General features: G+C 36.3%; 1 protein-coding gene across 3 annotated transcripts; it reads right to left on the reverse strand.

The window, feature by feature from the left end:
- Positions 1-710: 710 nt before the first annotated feature.
- Positions 711-10,348, reverse strand: LOC112202529 (serine/threonine-protein phosphatase 6 regulatory subunit 3). Of its 3 annotated transcripts, XR_002937412.2 has the most exons (20): positions 9,998-10,348; positions 9,281-9,384; positions 8,980-9,066; positions 8,779-8,854; positions 8,619-8,693; positions 8,479-8,532; positions 7,919-7,978; positions 7,700-7,816; positions 7,107-7,201; positions 6,791-6,999; positions 6,277-6,374; positions 5,111-5,214; positions 4,549-4,714; positions 4,160-4,282; positions 3,781-3,863; positions 2,610-2,751; positions 2,487-2,516; positions 2,204-2,274; positions 929-1,910; positions 711-817 (listed from the first exon to the last, which is right to left on the reverse strand). XR_002937412.2 is itself a non-coding variant. In XM_024343538.2 (19 exons), the coding sequence occupies exons 1-19, from the start codon at positions 10,028-10,030 to the stop codon at positions 1,073-1,075; spliced, it is 2,562 nt and encodes an 853-aa protein (XP_024199306.1). In that variant the 5' UTR covers positions 10,031-10,348; the 3' UTR covers positions 716-1,072. The 3 variants fall into 3 exon arrangements, 2 of the variants coding, with proteins under 2 accessions (XP_024199306.1, XP_024199305.1); XM_024343538.2 differs by having other exon boundaries at positions 716-1,907; XM_024343537.2 differs by having other exon boundaries at positions 716-1,910.
- Positions 10,349-14,190: the final 3,842 nt, after the last annotated feature.

Genomic DNA, 14,190 nt, shown 5'->3' on the forward strand with positions numbered 1-14,190 from the left:
AAAGCCCCAAGGCTAGGGTTCGCTGCTACTAGAGGGAGGAGAGAGCTCTCGCTCTCATCTTTCTGACTTCTATTGGATTGATTCTTGACAATTGACAAACCGTTAATTATTTTGACTCTTAAGACTTCGAGATCTGATTCCTCCAGTTGTGTCGGCCACTTCCCTGGTGTAGGTTCTCTTCCGACCAAATTGACGAGATAAAAACAAAAACCCAAAAACAATTTAAACATGGATGACAAATTAAATTTCGACTCTTAAATCTGAAATAACCTTGCGAAGTTTTGGGACCCAAAAAATTTTTTTAAAAAAAAACAGTTAGTGAAGTTTAATTTCCGCCCAGTCCATACTCCGTATTGTGGATGGAGACTCAAATACACAATGTAATCTAATTTCACCTGCCTGTAATTGATGGTATAACTGTTGCTAAAAAATGCAGTACTAGAGATCTCTTGTGAAGTTCAATTGGAAGTCCATACTCCATATTGTGGATGGAGACTCAATACACAATGTAATCTAATTTCACCTGCCTGTAATTGATGGTTGAACTATTGCTAAAAAATGCAGTACTAGAGAGCTGCTTGACAGATGTACAAAGGATCCATGCAAATCTCAAGTCATGACCAATGACCTAAGGGAAAATATCCTAAAGATCAGAGAACAGCTTAGAACTTTTTTACCTGTTAATTATTCAATGAAAGGCAGCACAATGCACCAATATCAAAACTTCTAATATAGAACGAGAATACCTAACCAATAATTAAGGAGTCCAGGTTCCACATTAAGAATGATTCCAGCCATAAACGAAAAAAAAATGGACCTGGGAAATTCCATAATCAGTATTAAGAAAAAGAAAAAAAGAAAAACAAAACCCTGAATAATAAACAATGAATAACAATAAATAAACAGAAATACCCATAACACAACCTACCATCTGATCCCATTTTGTAACAGAAGTATACTGTACATAAGACTCCTGTGCAAGCCAATTTCAACCCAAAATCAGATCTGTGGCCGTCAGACCCAATTTTGGATTTGCAAGCCTAAGCAGGATCACCAAGGCATCAACCCATCATTACTCCAAAACAGCAACCTCTTGATCAACACGCCAATAATTGGCATCATTGAACTCCTTACTTGCAGGCCCACCCTCATCCGAATTTTCCTTTTCCGGAACCTTTGACACAACGTTTTTCTTCAATGGTCCAGCCTCCCCAACTATGCCTTCTTTAAGAGCCTGATCCATAGCCTTCTCGGTACCTTCTAATTCCACGCCAACAAATTCAACATCCTCTTCAAACAATGATGGAACAGCAGTTGATCTCGTTGCATCGCTGCCTACTGACCCTTCACTGGAAGTATTAGTGGTGGTTGGAGAACCATTTGGAAGTATAGATTCTCCTCCACTTGAAGGCAAACTAGTATCAGGTATCACTAGCTCAGGTTGGGTGGAAGATTTCGCATCAGTGTCATTATGATCCTCAAATGGATTTACACTTGAACCACCAACTTGCAAATCAGACGATTCACCCCAACTTACCCATTCAGGTAAAGGCCTGTCGCCAAACAAGTCCTCATTGTCAGTTGACTCAAATCTGAAGAACCCCATATCATGCGAGGCACTTGCGTTCTCACCATCTGGGTTCAGGTTTCCAGCGCCCATGGAACCACTCCCACTAGGTCCATTCAGATGGTCTTTGCTGGAACTGGATGTGCCATTGACAGAGTCTTTACTTCCAGCCAACTCATCATCCTCCCCTACGACAACCTCATCATCACTGCTACTATTTCCACCATTCGCAGTCCCATTCAAGTTTATATCATCCATCATGTCTGAGGGTGATGCATCTGTAGATGCATTACCAATTCTATCATCTTGGAATGCAAACCAGTTTGAATTTGTGAATAAACTGCTGCATTAAGGACAAAAGCTAATCAGCATTTCCATTAACATAATTGATTCTGCAAATAAACTTTAACAGTATACAACAAAGTTTTCATACACTTCCAACAATATCAAGCTCTTGAATTCATCTCTCATGAAGCACACAGATGGAAAATTCACCAGCGGTCAGACTAATACAGTTAAAACATCCGCAGAAGAATTTTCCGAGAAAACTAACTAGGAGAAGTAACTAATGCACTAGGAGTTGTTTCCCTTCATACAAAATCTAGTACATAAACTAAAATGGATTTAGGAACTCACCTCCCATGGTCATCCCCAAGCCTCAAGGACGATATGACTACTTCAGCAGATTCATCATCAAAGTACACATCCTGTATATTACAATCAAACCACCTCATTCAGAACCTAACTAAAAACAACTATATCATTTTTACGGGGGAAAAACACAATTAACCAAAGATTTTTTTGGATCTTGTTTCAGCCTCAGAGCCCTACTTATGTGAAATTAATTTTTTTACCCCAAAGCCCAATACATGAACCCAGGAAACAACAGAGGTAGAAAATAGAAATGCCAAAATATTACCTCGTCATCTCGATCAAGAGCTCCGTGGTCCTACAGCCAGATCAATCATATCATTCATCCATAAAAACCAATGGAGAGAAACAACAAGGTATGGACACCGGATTAAATAAATAAATAAAATACCTCTGCAGCATCCTCATTCCCATATATTTTGTATCTAAAAGCCTGGCTTAGATTGTTTGCTAGCTCTGCTACATCATAATCTCTGTCAGTCATCTCTTCATCATCACTATCTCTTGTTCTGTCATGCAAGGCAGTGGGCCGCCTGTACGTAACACAGAGATACAGAAGTGAACTCAAAGTTGAGATCCAATAAAAAGAATCCAATATATAGAAGTGCATCAGTTGACCATTTTAATAACACCGACAGATATGTCCATAAAAGCGCAAAAATATGCTGTGCGAGAATCATCTTAGGAAGTCGCTGTAATTTATTGGGGAAAAAATTGTTCATTACAAAAATCAAATCAAACTTCTTTCAATCTACAACATACATCATAACTAACATTTCAAAATTCATGTCATATGTTCACATGGTGTTATGTTAAAAATAGAAAGAGCACAATTTGTTTTCCCAAGTATATACTATACTTTCATACGCATATATGATTGAGTTTCAATCAAAAAATTGTGAAAATTAATGCATTATGATAGTATTTTAATCATATGTGATTATGCTCACAGAAAAATAAAAAAAGAACTAGGCCTAAATCATTTACATCTATGACGGCAAAGTTGTAATTTTAACTTCACAACAAAACACCACCAAAAATTTGAAGAGAACAAGGTTTCGACCATCTAAATTATCTATCACGAGAGAGGCACATGAAAACATAACAGAATGGGAAAAGAATTATGTAGTTTAAACTAATGGGCAAGAAAAAGGGTGTGAAAAACTATATTTATAAAATTGGTTTATTGCTGAACAAATAAGAGGTAACAGTGTAATGCTTATGCAGACTAGTGGTAAACTTCTGCTTTTAACAAACTTTGTGGGGCTAGATTTATGTATGAATTGATGATATTGACATATCCAATTTCTAGTTTACTGTTCTGCTGGTTTTATTAGACAGGCACAACATATAGTATACTTGAAAGAATCCAATATATAGGATCCCCAGAACATTCAAGATCACATAATACTATTGCTACTTACGCCTCACATCTTATAGTTGCAAAACTAAACTTAAACGGGCCATGGCCTAAACCAACAACAAAGTTAATTTAGACTATCAAATCCAGAAAAGTAGGTAGAATGTGCATTGCAAAGCAGATATATGACACAAGAGCATACCCACAAGCCCATCGATAAACATTTTCAACTGCATTGCGCTCTTGCAAAACTGTAGCTTGCCACTCATTCCATTCAGTATTTTCCTAGAGAGAACCAGCAAAACAATTGGTGTTAGAGGGAATATAAAAGCATATATATTAAACATCAAATCGACTACTTGTGTGTGTGTGTGTGTGTTACTCAATTAGCCAAACATGTAACTTCAACATTATCATTTTGCTAGAAACAGAGAAATAAATAAATGGAGCTAATGGTACAAAGGTATAACTGGAATACAGTCAAATTGCTTCATCGATGATACACATAATCACTTCTAACATCACATTGTAGCTAGTATCCAATTTTAGGTGCCTTATAGTACTCGAATCCCACAACCAACCTGGAGGCATGCCTGAACACGGCTTTGGCTGTTCCCCAACTGAATGAGCTTATTAGAAATTCGTGTTATATGTCCAAGGTTTCCCGCTCGTGGGGTCAATTTTCCCACAGCAGGTGCTGTTGGCTACAAAATGAGGGAAAAGTAAAATTATCAGAACTTGAAATAAAACCAAGACCAAGTACGTAATTATTTATATATGCTGAGTGCAATTGCACATTACAAACTCCCAAGTAAAAGCATGCTCGATCTTCTCGACTACACCTCATCGCAAAGGATGGAAACTAACACATTCTATAAATATATAACATGTTGAGCATTTAATGTGGTGCACAATTCTACATGAAAATAATCACGATTCATCCATATATCCAGTAAATGCATCTCCCTACCTTATTGGTATCGCCAGAAACAATGGGATGTTTATCTGTTTGGAGAAACTTTCCCACTAAATCACACTCCCGAAGAAGATGGTCCACAATGGCATCACTCTTGCTCTCTAAACACGATAATATGATACTATCGACATGATGATGCAATGAATTATTGAATGGATATCTGCATTTAACCAAATAAACAGTCAGTTACTCCGAATTAGATCTTCATTAATGTAATAAATAGAACAGCATGTCTTACTTTTTCAAATCGAATTTTAAATTAAAATCAAAATGATTTAATTTGATTTAATAAAATTTAAAATTAGAACCAAAGTTAAGATTATTGCCTATACCAAACTAAAACAAGTGACATTATTATTACTGATCGATAAAAATAAGAAGCTATCCTCAGGACACATGCAGGCACAGAATGAGACATTCAACATGAGACCAACGGTCTAGTGAAAATTAAAAATAAAAAGAATAGGTGCAGTTTTAAGAAGAAACCAAGTAGAAAGCATGTCCATTGTTCCAGTATGGAAAGTCAGAAGATTGAACAATCGAAGTAGTAACTTACTCAAAGAAAAGATCAATGACCCGTTGGATGGTTCCCGAGCTAACCAGTTCTTTTTCTGCATCTTCACTGCCAGATCTCAATAGAACAGCAATGAACTCCACAACCTGAAATATATTTGACAGTTAGACATGCATTACACAAAATGTCAATTCTTTGCATTTACCAGTTCTTTTTTAATCATCCTGCCTTTCATTTTCAATAGCAGTCAACTTAACATAGAGGTTAGAGGGTACGATCATCTTTCCAATATTAACAAACCCAAAAGGAAAAAAAAAAAAAAAAAAGAGAGAAAAAAAAGGCACAAAAGCATCTTCTTTATCTATATAAAAGGAGGCAGATTAAATTGGATGGAGATTCTCAAAATGGGCACCTCCATCTCGATAAGCTACCACACGATGACGAGCCTGAATGCATGCAGAAGCAGAATAGTATGAGTGCTGAAGTGGAGAAAATTTGGTAGCAGAACGCGGGTGGGGCAAGTTAACTGTTTCAAATAGAGCCAACAAAGAAAAGGAATGCTACTATTGAAGGTAGAATGGACCACTGGGTTTCCTAGAGAGCCAGGAACCTGCACTTTAATAGCGTAGTTGAAAAAAAGTTTGGGGCCTTGGAGTTGGATTCTTTTTGCTGCTGCTCCAATATTTAGTCTCATAGGTATCATTTTTGTCACCTGAAACAGATTCTGTGGCAGAGATTCCACGGGGCTTCCAGCTTTTTATGTTAGAATCACGTAAAATGTTTACTTGTACCTCTGCACCTTGTATTACCAATGTGAGTTCAGATTTTAGGTAATACCAGTTGACATTTCCATCACTGAGCAAGGCGACCTTTTCTTTCAGAAGTATACTTGTTCTCTTGTTTAATAGTCATTGAGGTTTCATATATCAAGCTTTATTTTAAGACCATCAATTTGTACCTTGATTGATCAGAGGGTAGATCTCCAATTTTGTCAGTCAAACCAAGTCAAGTGAAATTTTGCTGTTAAAAGTGATTAATAGGAAAGGTGTGTACAAGGACTAAATGAGACCACAGGAGTCTAGTTGGAAAGAGCTATAACCTCAGGTAATCAACATGAAATTAATCATTGAATAAATGACGGCTATAGTATTTAATCAACTCCAGTTCAGAGCATAATTGGAGGTCATATATTGAATAACCCAACTAACCTTCAGACGATGCTTTCCAAGTGGAGGCCTCAACTCGCCATATGTTGTCGGCAATATCTTCTCATCCGATGCCACATTCAAAAGCGTAAGCAAGTCACCTGCACAACGAAACTTTAAATCTTGAAATCATACTGACAAAACAATTCGTGTTCTTTAAGGAAGCTATAGTGCAAGGATTGTACAGATGACAGAAAATGCATCACTCAATTAATGAATCAAATAGCCCTTAGATTTCCCACAAGTTACCAGACATTAGCAATATATTTTACCCTATAGTTATGAGCCACTTAATAATCCAAGCTGCTGTGAGGCTCAATTACTTCCACCATTCATGGACTGGACCTAAGATAGCCCCTTTAAAGTGGATATGAAGTCCATGTTAAATCGAAATTCTACAAAGCACGGACATTCAAAATTTTTGCTGGGAAATGAACTGAAAATAACAGAATATAATGTAATATGCAATAGAGTTTTCATGTAATATGTTTGGTTGGAAACTATTTAGCAGACTCACCGAGTTTTGGGAGCATTGCACTGACAGTGTCTGGATTAACAGGGATTGGAGACTCATACATATGTTGGCTCCGAAAAGAATGAAACAAGGGTGAAGAAGCTGCTGATCTTTTGGGATCCAACAAAGATATGCAGACAGAAAGTGAGTTCACAAGGCCAGACTTTGAAGGTGAATCTTCCAATGCATGATCAAATATCCTTGTGACGAAACTGCATATGAATTATTTTAACAATTCAAAACCACCATCCAAAAACTATGTACAGAAACATTATAAAATAATCATTGCCAAACAATAACAATGGCTCTCACTGCAAACCTTGGGCTAGAAAGCTTGGTGGCTAGGGCTGATGGGGCATTTCGAGTTATAGCAGAAAGTGTTTCTGCTGCATTAGCATGAACTTCAGGAGAATTCTGATCAAAAGTCAAAGAAAGCTGTTAGATGTTCAATCTTTGACAGCACCACTGAGGTAATCTATTCAAAATTGAATTCAAACTTCTTTAGCATACATACATTTATATGTTACCAACAACTGTTTTCTTCATTTAGTTATTCTCTTGTACTTTTTTCCCACATTGTTATCAATTCTTGCACAAAAAAAAACTATAATAACATATAAAACACCAAACAGAAAGACCAAAGGTAGACAGTTAAGGTGAGAACGCAAACAACACAATTTTACAATTTGCAGCACTCTTATGTAACATTTGAAAAAAGCAAAAGACATACACATGACACGTGCAAAACTCTCTAATAAGTTATTTTTTCCATATATGATTCTCTGCTTGAGGTAATCAACTTAACAGTGAACAGAATATTAAAAGAAAAAGAACTGCAATTTCACATACGTAAAAATGTCTGTGGTTGCTACAAGAAGTAAATAAGTAGTCAACAGTTAATCTTTCACTTACAGATGGACTCAATTTGTCTACAATCATCTCTAGCAGATTACTCTCAGCTAACCATTGCATCACATCTATAAAATTGGGATACACATGGTCGTCCGCGCCAACAAGTCGAACCAAAACCTGTGCCATGAAAGTGCCTTAGATAGAAGTCAAACAAAAAAACTTGCATGCATAACTGTCATCTATTTTAAACTCACTTCTGCAAAATTAACTCTTAATTACCTCCATGATAGATGTAATTCCTATCAAATCAACTAGTTGCCGGAAAACATCCTGATGGGCCTGTACAATAATGTCAGAACATTAACACATTTCAGAGAAATTGCCTCAAAATTTTGTGAGCAGTCAGTGGAGGGAATATATAGTAAAGTCAATCAATGCTGAACCTAGTGAAAATAACTTGTCTGTTTAAGAAGCAAATCACGATATTTACTAAGGCAAACATAAGGGACTACTACAAACACAGATAAGGCAACTCCAAAATATCCTGATTTTTCTTAAAAGAGCAACTGTCATAACAACACAAGTTTGGCACCAAATGACATGACCAAGAGCATAGGGCCAATGTTTAGCAATACACTCTAGACAACACTGAGAATCTACACAGAAGGGGAAAACATATAAAAGAATACTGTGCATCTTCATGTCGAGGGATATACAAAACATTCTAAAAAGTGTAGGACGCTTGCAATAAGAAGATGCAGTCGATGGTCCAATACATGCACAGTTTCTGCTCCACATTGATGCAATGGATAAAATCAGATAAGCAAATAATTACTTACTTGAACATAATTCATAAGTGGGACTGTCTTCCGTATCATAAGGCATACAACAACCTACATTGGCCACAAACTGATTAGCATCAAAAAATCTGTTTTTTCACCAACATTAGGAGAGAATTACAAACATCAGCATAGCTTACCTTGCTAAAATACCCAGCCAGCAGGGCACTATGGGTACGATTTGGTTCCAAGAAGGAGAAGAGTAAGTTCATGAGCTACAATCACAAAATAAGAGTGTCAGTATTAACAAAATTTTAGACATCGACTTTCTTATTAAATACAACATGTGATCATGAATACCTCCTCTTCCTCCACCAAAGTCTTTAAAATTACGTCAATTTCACATGTGAAAACCTCACAAGCAATGAACGGGAACCTAAATCATGAAACAAAATTACTAAATCAGAAACAAAACCAAGCGAAACTTGGAACACTTTGGAGTACAGGCATTTGAACATATTAAAAAAGAAACTAAATTTCTTTGTCAAGTCAGAAGAATACTTGAAGGTTCGTTTGCTTTCCGCATCCTCATGAGGCTCTTCAACAATATAACGCAGTAATTGCTCCACCTGGGCTCTATCCCGTAAACTGAAAACAACGATTACACAAGGGTATGAGGGTGTATCATCCACAATCATGTTAGATACAATACACGACATCATCTACAATTCATTCCTCCATAAAAACCCAAAATTGGGAAGGAAAGGGAGCAAATTTTAGTATTGAACTTATAACAAATGCAGAAGGAAACTTGAGATCAGGAATAGCACTAGCCCAAAAAGAGAGTTCAGCGGGGCATTACAAATTAATGAGTCGAGTGTTTAAGGCTTTGCATTCTTGGATAATTTCTTCTTCGTCCAGAAGCTCCTCCAATGTAAAATTCTCCTTATCTAGCACCGCCTCCACCTGTAGAAAAGAGAAACCAGAAGGCCAGATGTAATAATGAGAACGACACAAAAAAAAATAGATAAGCAAGAAACTCATCGTGGGCTTCAAAGCACTTAAAATTCAATAGTTTAACGGTGCTACTCGTGCCTATAACTTGGCAAATAGGCAGTAACTACGAACTAGTAGCTGCTAAAGAATGCAGCCTTCCTTATATCCAAACCCTTACAAAAGCAAGCATGCATTCAAAAATTGTTCTTTCCCTAATTTCCTTCAGTGTCTCGAAAACAAAACAGCGGGTAATCACAAATAGCTAAAACATCCAATTTGAGCTCTTACATAGTAAAACCAATCCCGGAAAAAATACAGCTCACAAAATCCACGTTCCATTCAATCCACGTAACTAGTACAACTAAGTTAGATCAGTACACAACAAATTACAATTATGATACTAACGGAGCGGTGCTTGGATTAAGATAAACAACAAATAAACTTAACTAGCAGTTAAAATAGAGCGATTAAACTCGTTCATAAGCAAATTAATCAAACAGAAGACCAGTCAATTCCTCCATAAAAGAAGCAGCAGAAACTTAGGTGTTGAAATTGAAAGAGAAAGTAGAGGTTAGAGAGTTACAGGCGAGGAGGGAGATGTGAGCTTCCAAAACATGGTGGAGAGCAAGAAAGCGAAGAGCAGAGCTGGGAAGTAAGAGCCGTCTTAGATCTGTGAACCCTAGAAGCAGCCGCAGCAGCAGCAGCAAATCTAGGAAGGACCGAAGCGAAGACGACGAAGTGGACTGGGAAGAGAAGCTTGTGAAGCTGGAGAGCCGAAACCCTAGGTTTTGAGGGAGATCGATTAGGGAACAAGGGCCGTGAAGATCGAGAGGGAGAGAGAAAGAGAGAGGAAATGAGCCCCAAAAAGAGAAAAATAATAAGCTGCGAAGTGAAAGAAAAGCCTAATTGGCTGGTTAGCTAAAAATCGGTGAGAGCTGTTGAGACTTGAGAGAGAGGAGAGCCGCAAAAGTACAAATGTGTAGCTCCGGATTTTTCAGATTTGAATTTTCTTTTCTTTTTTTCTTTTCTTTTTTTTAAATTCAATTATCGTGTGTTTTTGTGGAAAAGGATTCTTTTTCGAAATTTTTTCTATGGGATCAAACAAGAAAAAAGTTTGATTGTACACCGTGTACTGTAGATATTATATATATATCACTATCAATTGTTGATGTTGGTGGTGGCGATCAGGATGAAATTTGAATCTAGTGATGACCTTAGGGGGTCTTTTTTTTTTTTTTCCTTGCAAAATGACGTGATCAAAGAACAAAACCATGAACACCTAATACAATTCAATTAATAAAAAAATAAAGTGTTGTGTCACGTTCTAGTAAATTCTTTTTAGATTTCTATAACAAAGATTCTAGTACATATAACATTACATTAATTATACGGTTCACGTTTGTGCATAATTTTTACTTGCGTTATTCGACCTTATTCAACTAGTTTTATTCTATAAATTCTTGTATGCTCCAACCCTGTAAATGACCTAACACTTATAAAATGATCTCAACATTTGATATTTATAATCAATATTTTTTTAATAATCAAAAAGTGTATTTAATGTAATTCAATCATCCATTCATGTTTATGTAAGTACACGTCGGTGATCTGAATTCTCTCCCATTTTATTCTCATTAAATTTGTATGAAGCTTCAATTTTGCCCTCATCAAAAAGCGTAAACAAAGACATGTGAATAATCAAGTATCATCTAGAAATTAACAAAGATTGATCTAGTAATAAATATTAATATTAATTACAAACATGTATTATTAATTATATTTCTATGTTGCAATAATACAGTGGGTGCGGCTATTGTCATCCTACCATTTTCTTTGTTTACCCTACTTACTCATTACACCCTACGTTTTAATTTTAATCATTAAATTTACTTATTTAACCCATTTCTCCTTCCAAGAATATCCTTATATGACATATCCAATTAAAAAATAAATATGTTTAGCGAAAATCTCTCATTTAATTTATACTCATAAAAAATTTAAAATTTATTAAAGTTTCCTAATTAAATCATAATATGATTTACTCCCATTTTTTTAATTTTTTCTTTCAATTTCAATGTTATCTATTTCAATCTACATAAAAAGATTAGTAAATTTACAACTATCATCAATGAAGAAGAGATTGATTTTTTTTTCTTCGTGTTTTAAATTTTTACTTTCGGTGTTCACAAAAAATATTGCAAAGATTTTGATGAAGTTAAAGGTAATGATTTTGTGAATTGAATAACGAATTAACAATGAGGAGGCAACAAAAAGACAAAAAAAATAGTAATAAATTCAAACTTGGGTGGAGAAAATAAAGATTAATGTTATCCAATGAGAAATTAAGTAGTCTTTGTATTACTTATATATTTATTTTTTCTTACATATTTGGATTTTAGAAAATTAATATATTTATTAGTCATTTTGCACTTAGGTAATATAGTATTTCAATAATTTAAATGTTTGTAGGGTAAACTAAGAAAATAGTATGGTGGCAATAGCCGCACCCTAATACAATACCATAATGTTATGATGGTTACTTTTACTTTGGGATGAAGATAATGGACTATGGCCAACTTGAAACAAAAAATGTGTTTTTCTGATAACATCTAGTGGAATGTCTTCTTTGTGGTTCATATGGACATAGAGGTTTGAGCCATCCTTTCATGTGCCCTATAACATTTCTAAAGTTATTATGGGTTATGCTACTGATTGAAAACAGAGAAGTAAACAGATAGAGATGATATCTGGGTGTAAGCCTAATTTGGAATGCTTCAAGTTGGATGTCTATAGGTCTTGGTCTTCTAATGATATGATTGGAGTAGGGGGAGTGATCATAAATGAAACTGGGGAATGGATAGATGGTTTTATAGTCAACATTGGTGCTGGATAGGTAATTCAAGCTGAGGCATGGAGCCTCATTCATGGTATCCAAATTGACATTTTCCTACATTAATAATAGAATCAAACTTTGCTAGTTTTGTACAGATTTTTCAATCTCAAACTATTGATCTTCACCCTCTTAGTATCCTCCTCTTAAACCGTAAGCACATGATGGAGCAATTTGATACTTGTTAATTTAAGCATATTCACAGGAAAGGTAATATAGTTGCTAATATCCTAACTAAATAAAGTGTTCAACACTTTGTGGGTGTTTGCACGTTCACTTCTCATCCTGCTATGGTAGTTGAAGTTGTTCTTGATGCCATCTCAAATATTACTAGACCCAGAAAAGTTTATAGAAGTCATAATGTCTAAGTAGTTTTCTTGTTCTTTTTGTAGGGTTGTTGATTCCATTATACCATAAGGCCTAGTTTGGGATTGCTGTGACTTTAAAAAAAAAACTACTGCTGCTGTACTGTGAAAATAATTAGTTGTGAATTAAAACAGTTTCGTGTTTGGAAAATAATATTTTTAAAAGTGTTGTCTGTACATAAAACAACTGCATAACGTGTTTTGATTCACAACAGCTTCTAAAAACAACCTCTAAGCTGCTTCTAAAATATACTGCCAGTGACCTATAACTTTCAGTTAAAGCTGCTTTTTATTTACTTACCAAACACAATAAAATCTAAAATTTTAAACAAAAGCTGATTTTTTTTAAAAGCGAAGCAATCCCAAACAGGGCTTAAGTTCTATACACAAATCTTGGTAGGCCTCATCATATGGCCCTTGGGCCCAAAGCCCGCCCGGCCCGGCCCGACCCTTTTTAAAATAGGGTAGGGTATGGGTCATACAATTGAAGCCCGACCCTACCCTACGGCCCTGCCCGATTGAGCCCGTAAGGGCTAAGCCCGGCCCTAAAAATTAATATTATATTTTTATTATTTTCTATTACAATATTACATGTGTATAAAAACTATAGAAGTTTTGATGAAGTATATGAATATGTCAATCTGTCATATTACAAAATGGATCTCTTAAATTGATTCTGGTTGTTTAAGGCCCAACCCAAATGTCGAAGTCCAACTCTAGTAGCCACTTTAGCAAAAGCCAAACCTAGACCGCTAGATGTCAAAAGCAAAACCTATCCCACTATCGACCTAATCGAGTCTCTCTCAAAGACTCAAAGTCGCCTCTTTCTCACAGTCTCATAGAGTCTCTCCCAAACCCTCTGTTCCTTCAGAGTCCAGATAGCAAACCATACTTCTCCACCGCCAGCCACCACATCAGGCGGTTTTGGACCAGCAAAGACTTGCGACTACTCCTTCAGAGTCGAGACTAGCAAACCTATCTTCTCTGCCGCAGATCGAGACTTGTTTCGATAGGCTTGCGACTAGTAGGACCTTAGATCGAGACTTGTTCCAATAGGCTTGTGACGAGTTGGACCATAGATCGAGACTTATAGACGGAGTCGGCGACGCAAGCTGAGGCTGTGATGTTGACAGTATCCGACACGAGTTGGACCTCAGATCGAGGAGTAGACGGAGTCGTCGATGCAGAAGGTGAGGACCTCGTTCTCGGTTTTTGTTTGTTCTGGCCTTCTGGGTTTGAATCTCTATTTGAATCTCTCTCTCTCTCTCTCTCTCTCTCTCTCTCTCTCAATCTCACAGTTCTTCCTTGATCAAGCACTCTCAAAGAGAAAACAGAGACCGGTGATCTCCTCAGAGGCTCAAAGCTAAAAAAATGGTGACGTCGGGCTTATCCACTCAGTGAGGTAATCTCTCATTCCCGTTCAGTCATATACTTGGTGTCTTGGTGATGTCGGTGATGTTGGTATGTTTTGTTTATGTTTTGCGGGTTAGTTTGTTTTGTTTGTCTTAAAATTATGTTTTT

Source organism: Rosa chinensis, chromosome 5 (assembly GCF_002994745.2).
Source record: "Rosa chinensis cultivar Old Blush chromosome 5, RchiOBHm-V2, whole genome shotgun sequence".
Taxonomy (NCBI): domain Eukaryota; kingdom Viridiplantae; phylum Streptophyta; class Magnoliopsida; order Rosales; family Rosaceae; genus Rosa; species Rosa chinensis.

What these genes read in the sequence shown, in the direction of transcription:
- LOC112202529 (XM_024343537.2), bottom strand. Translation starts at nt 10,030, where the DNA reads ATGTTTTGGAAGCTCACATCTCCCTCCTCGCCT. An exon ending in TAGACAAATTGAGTCCATCT is followed by an intron (nt 7,202 to 7,699) that starts GTAAGTGAAAGA and finishes ACTTTTGATCAG; the next exon opens with AATTCTCCTGAAGTTCATGC. An exon ending in TTTCTGGCGATACCAATAAG is followed by an intron (nt 4,283 to 4,548) that starts GTAGGGAGATGC and finishes CTCATTTTGTAG; the next exon opens with CCAACAGCACCTGCTGTGGG.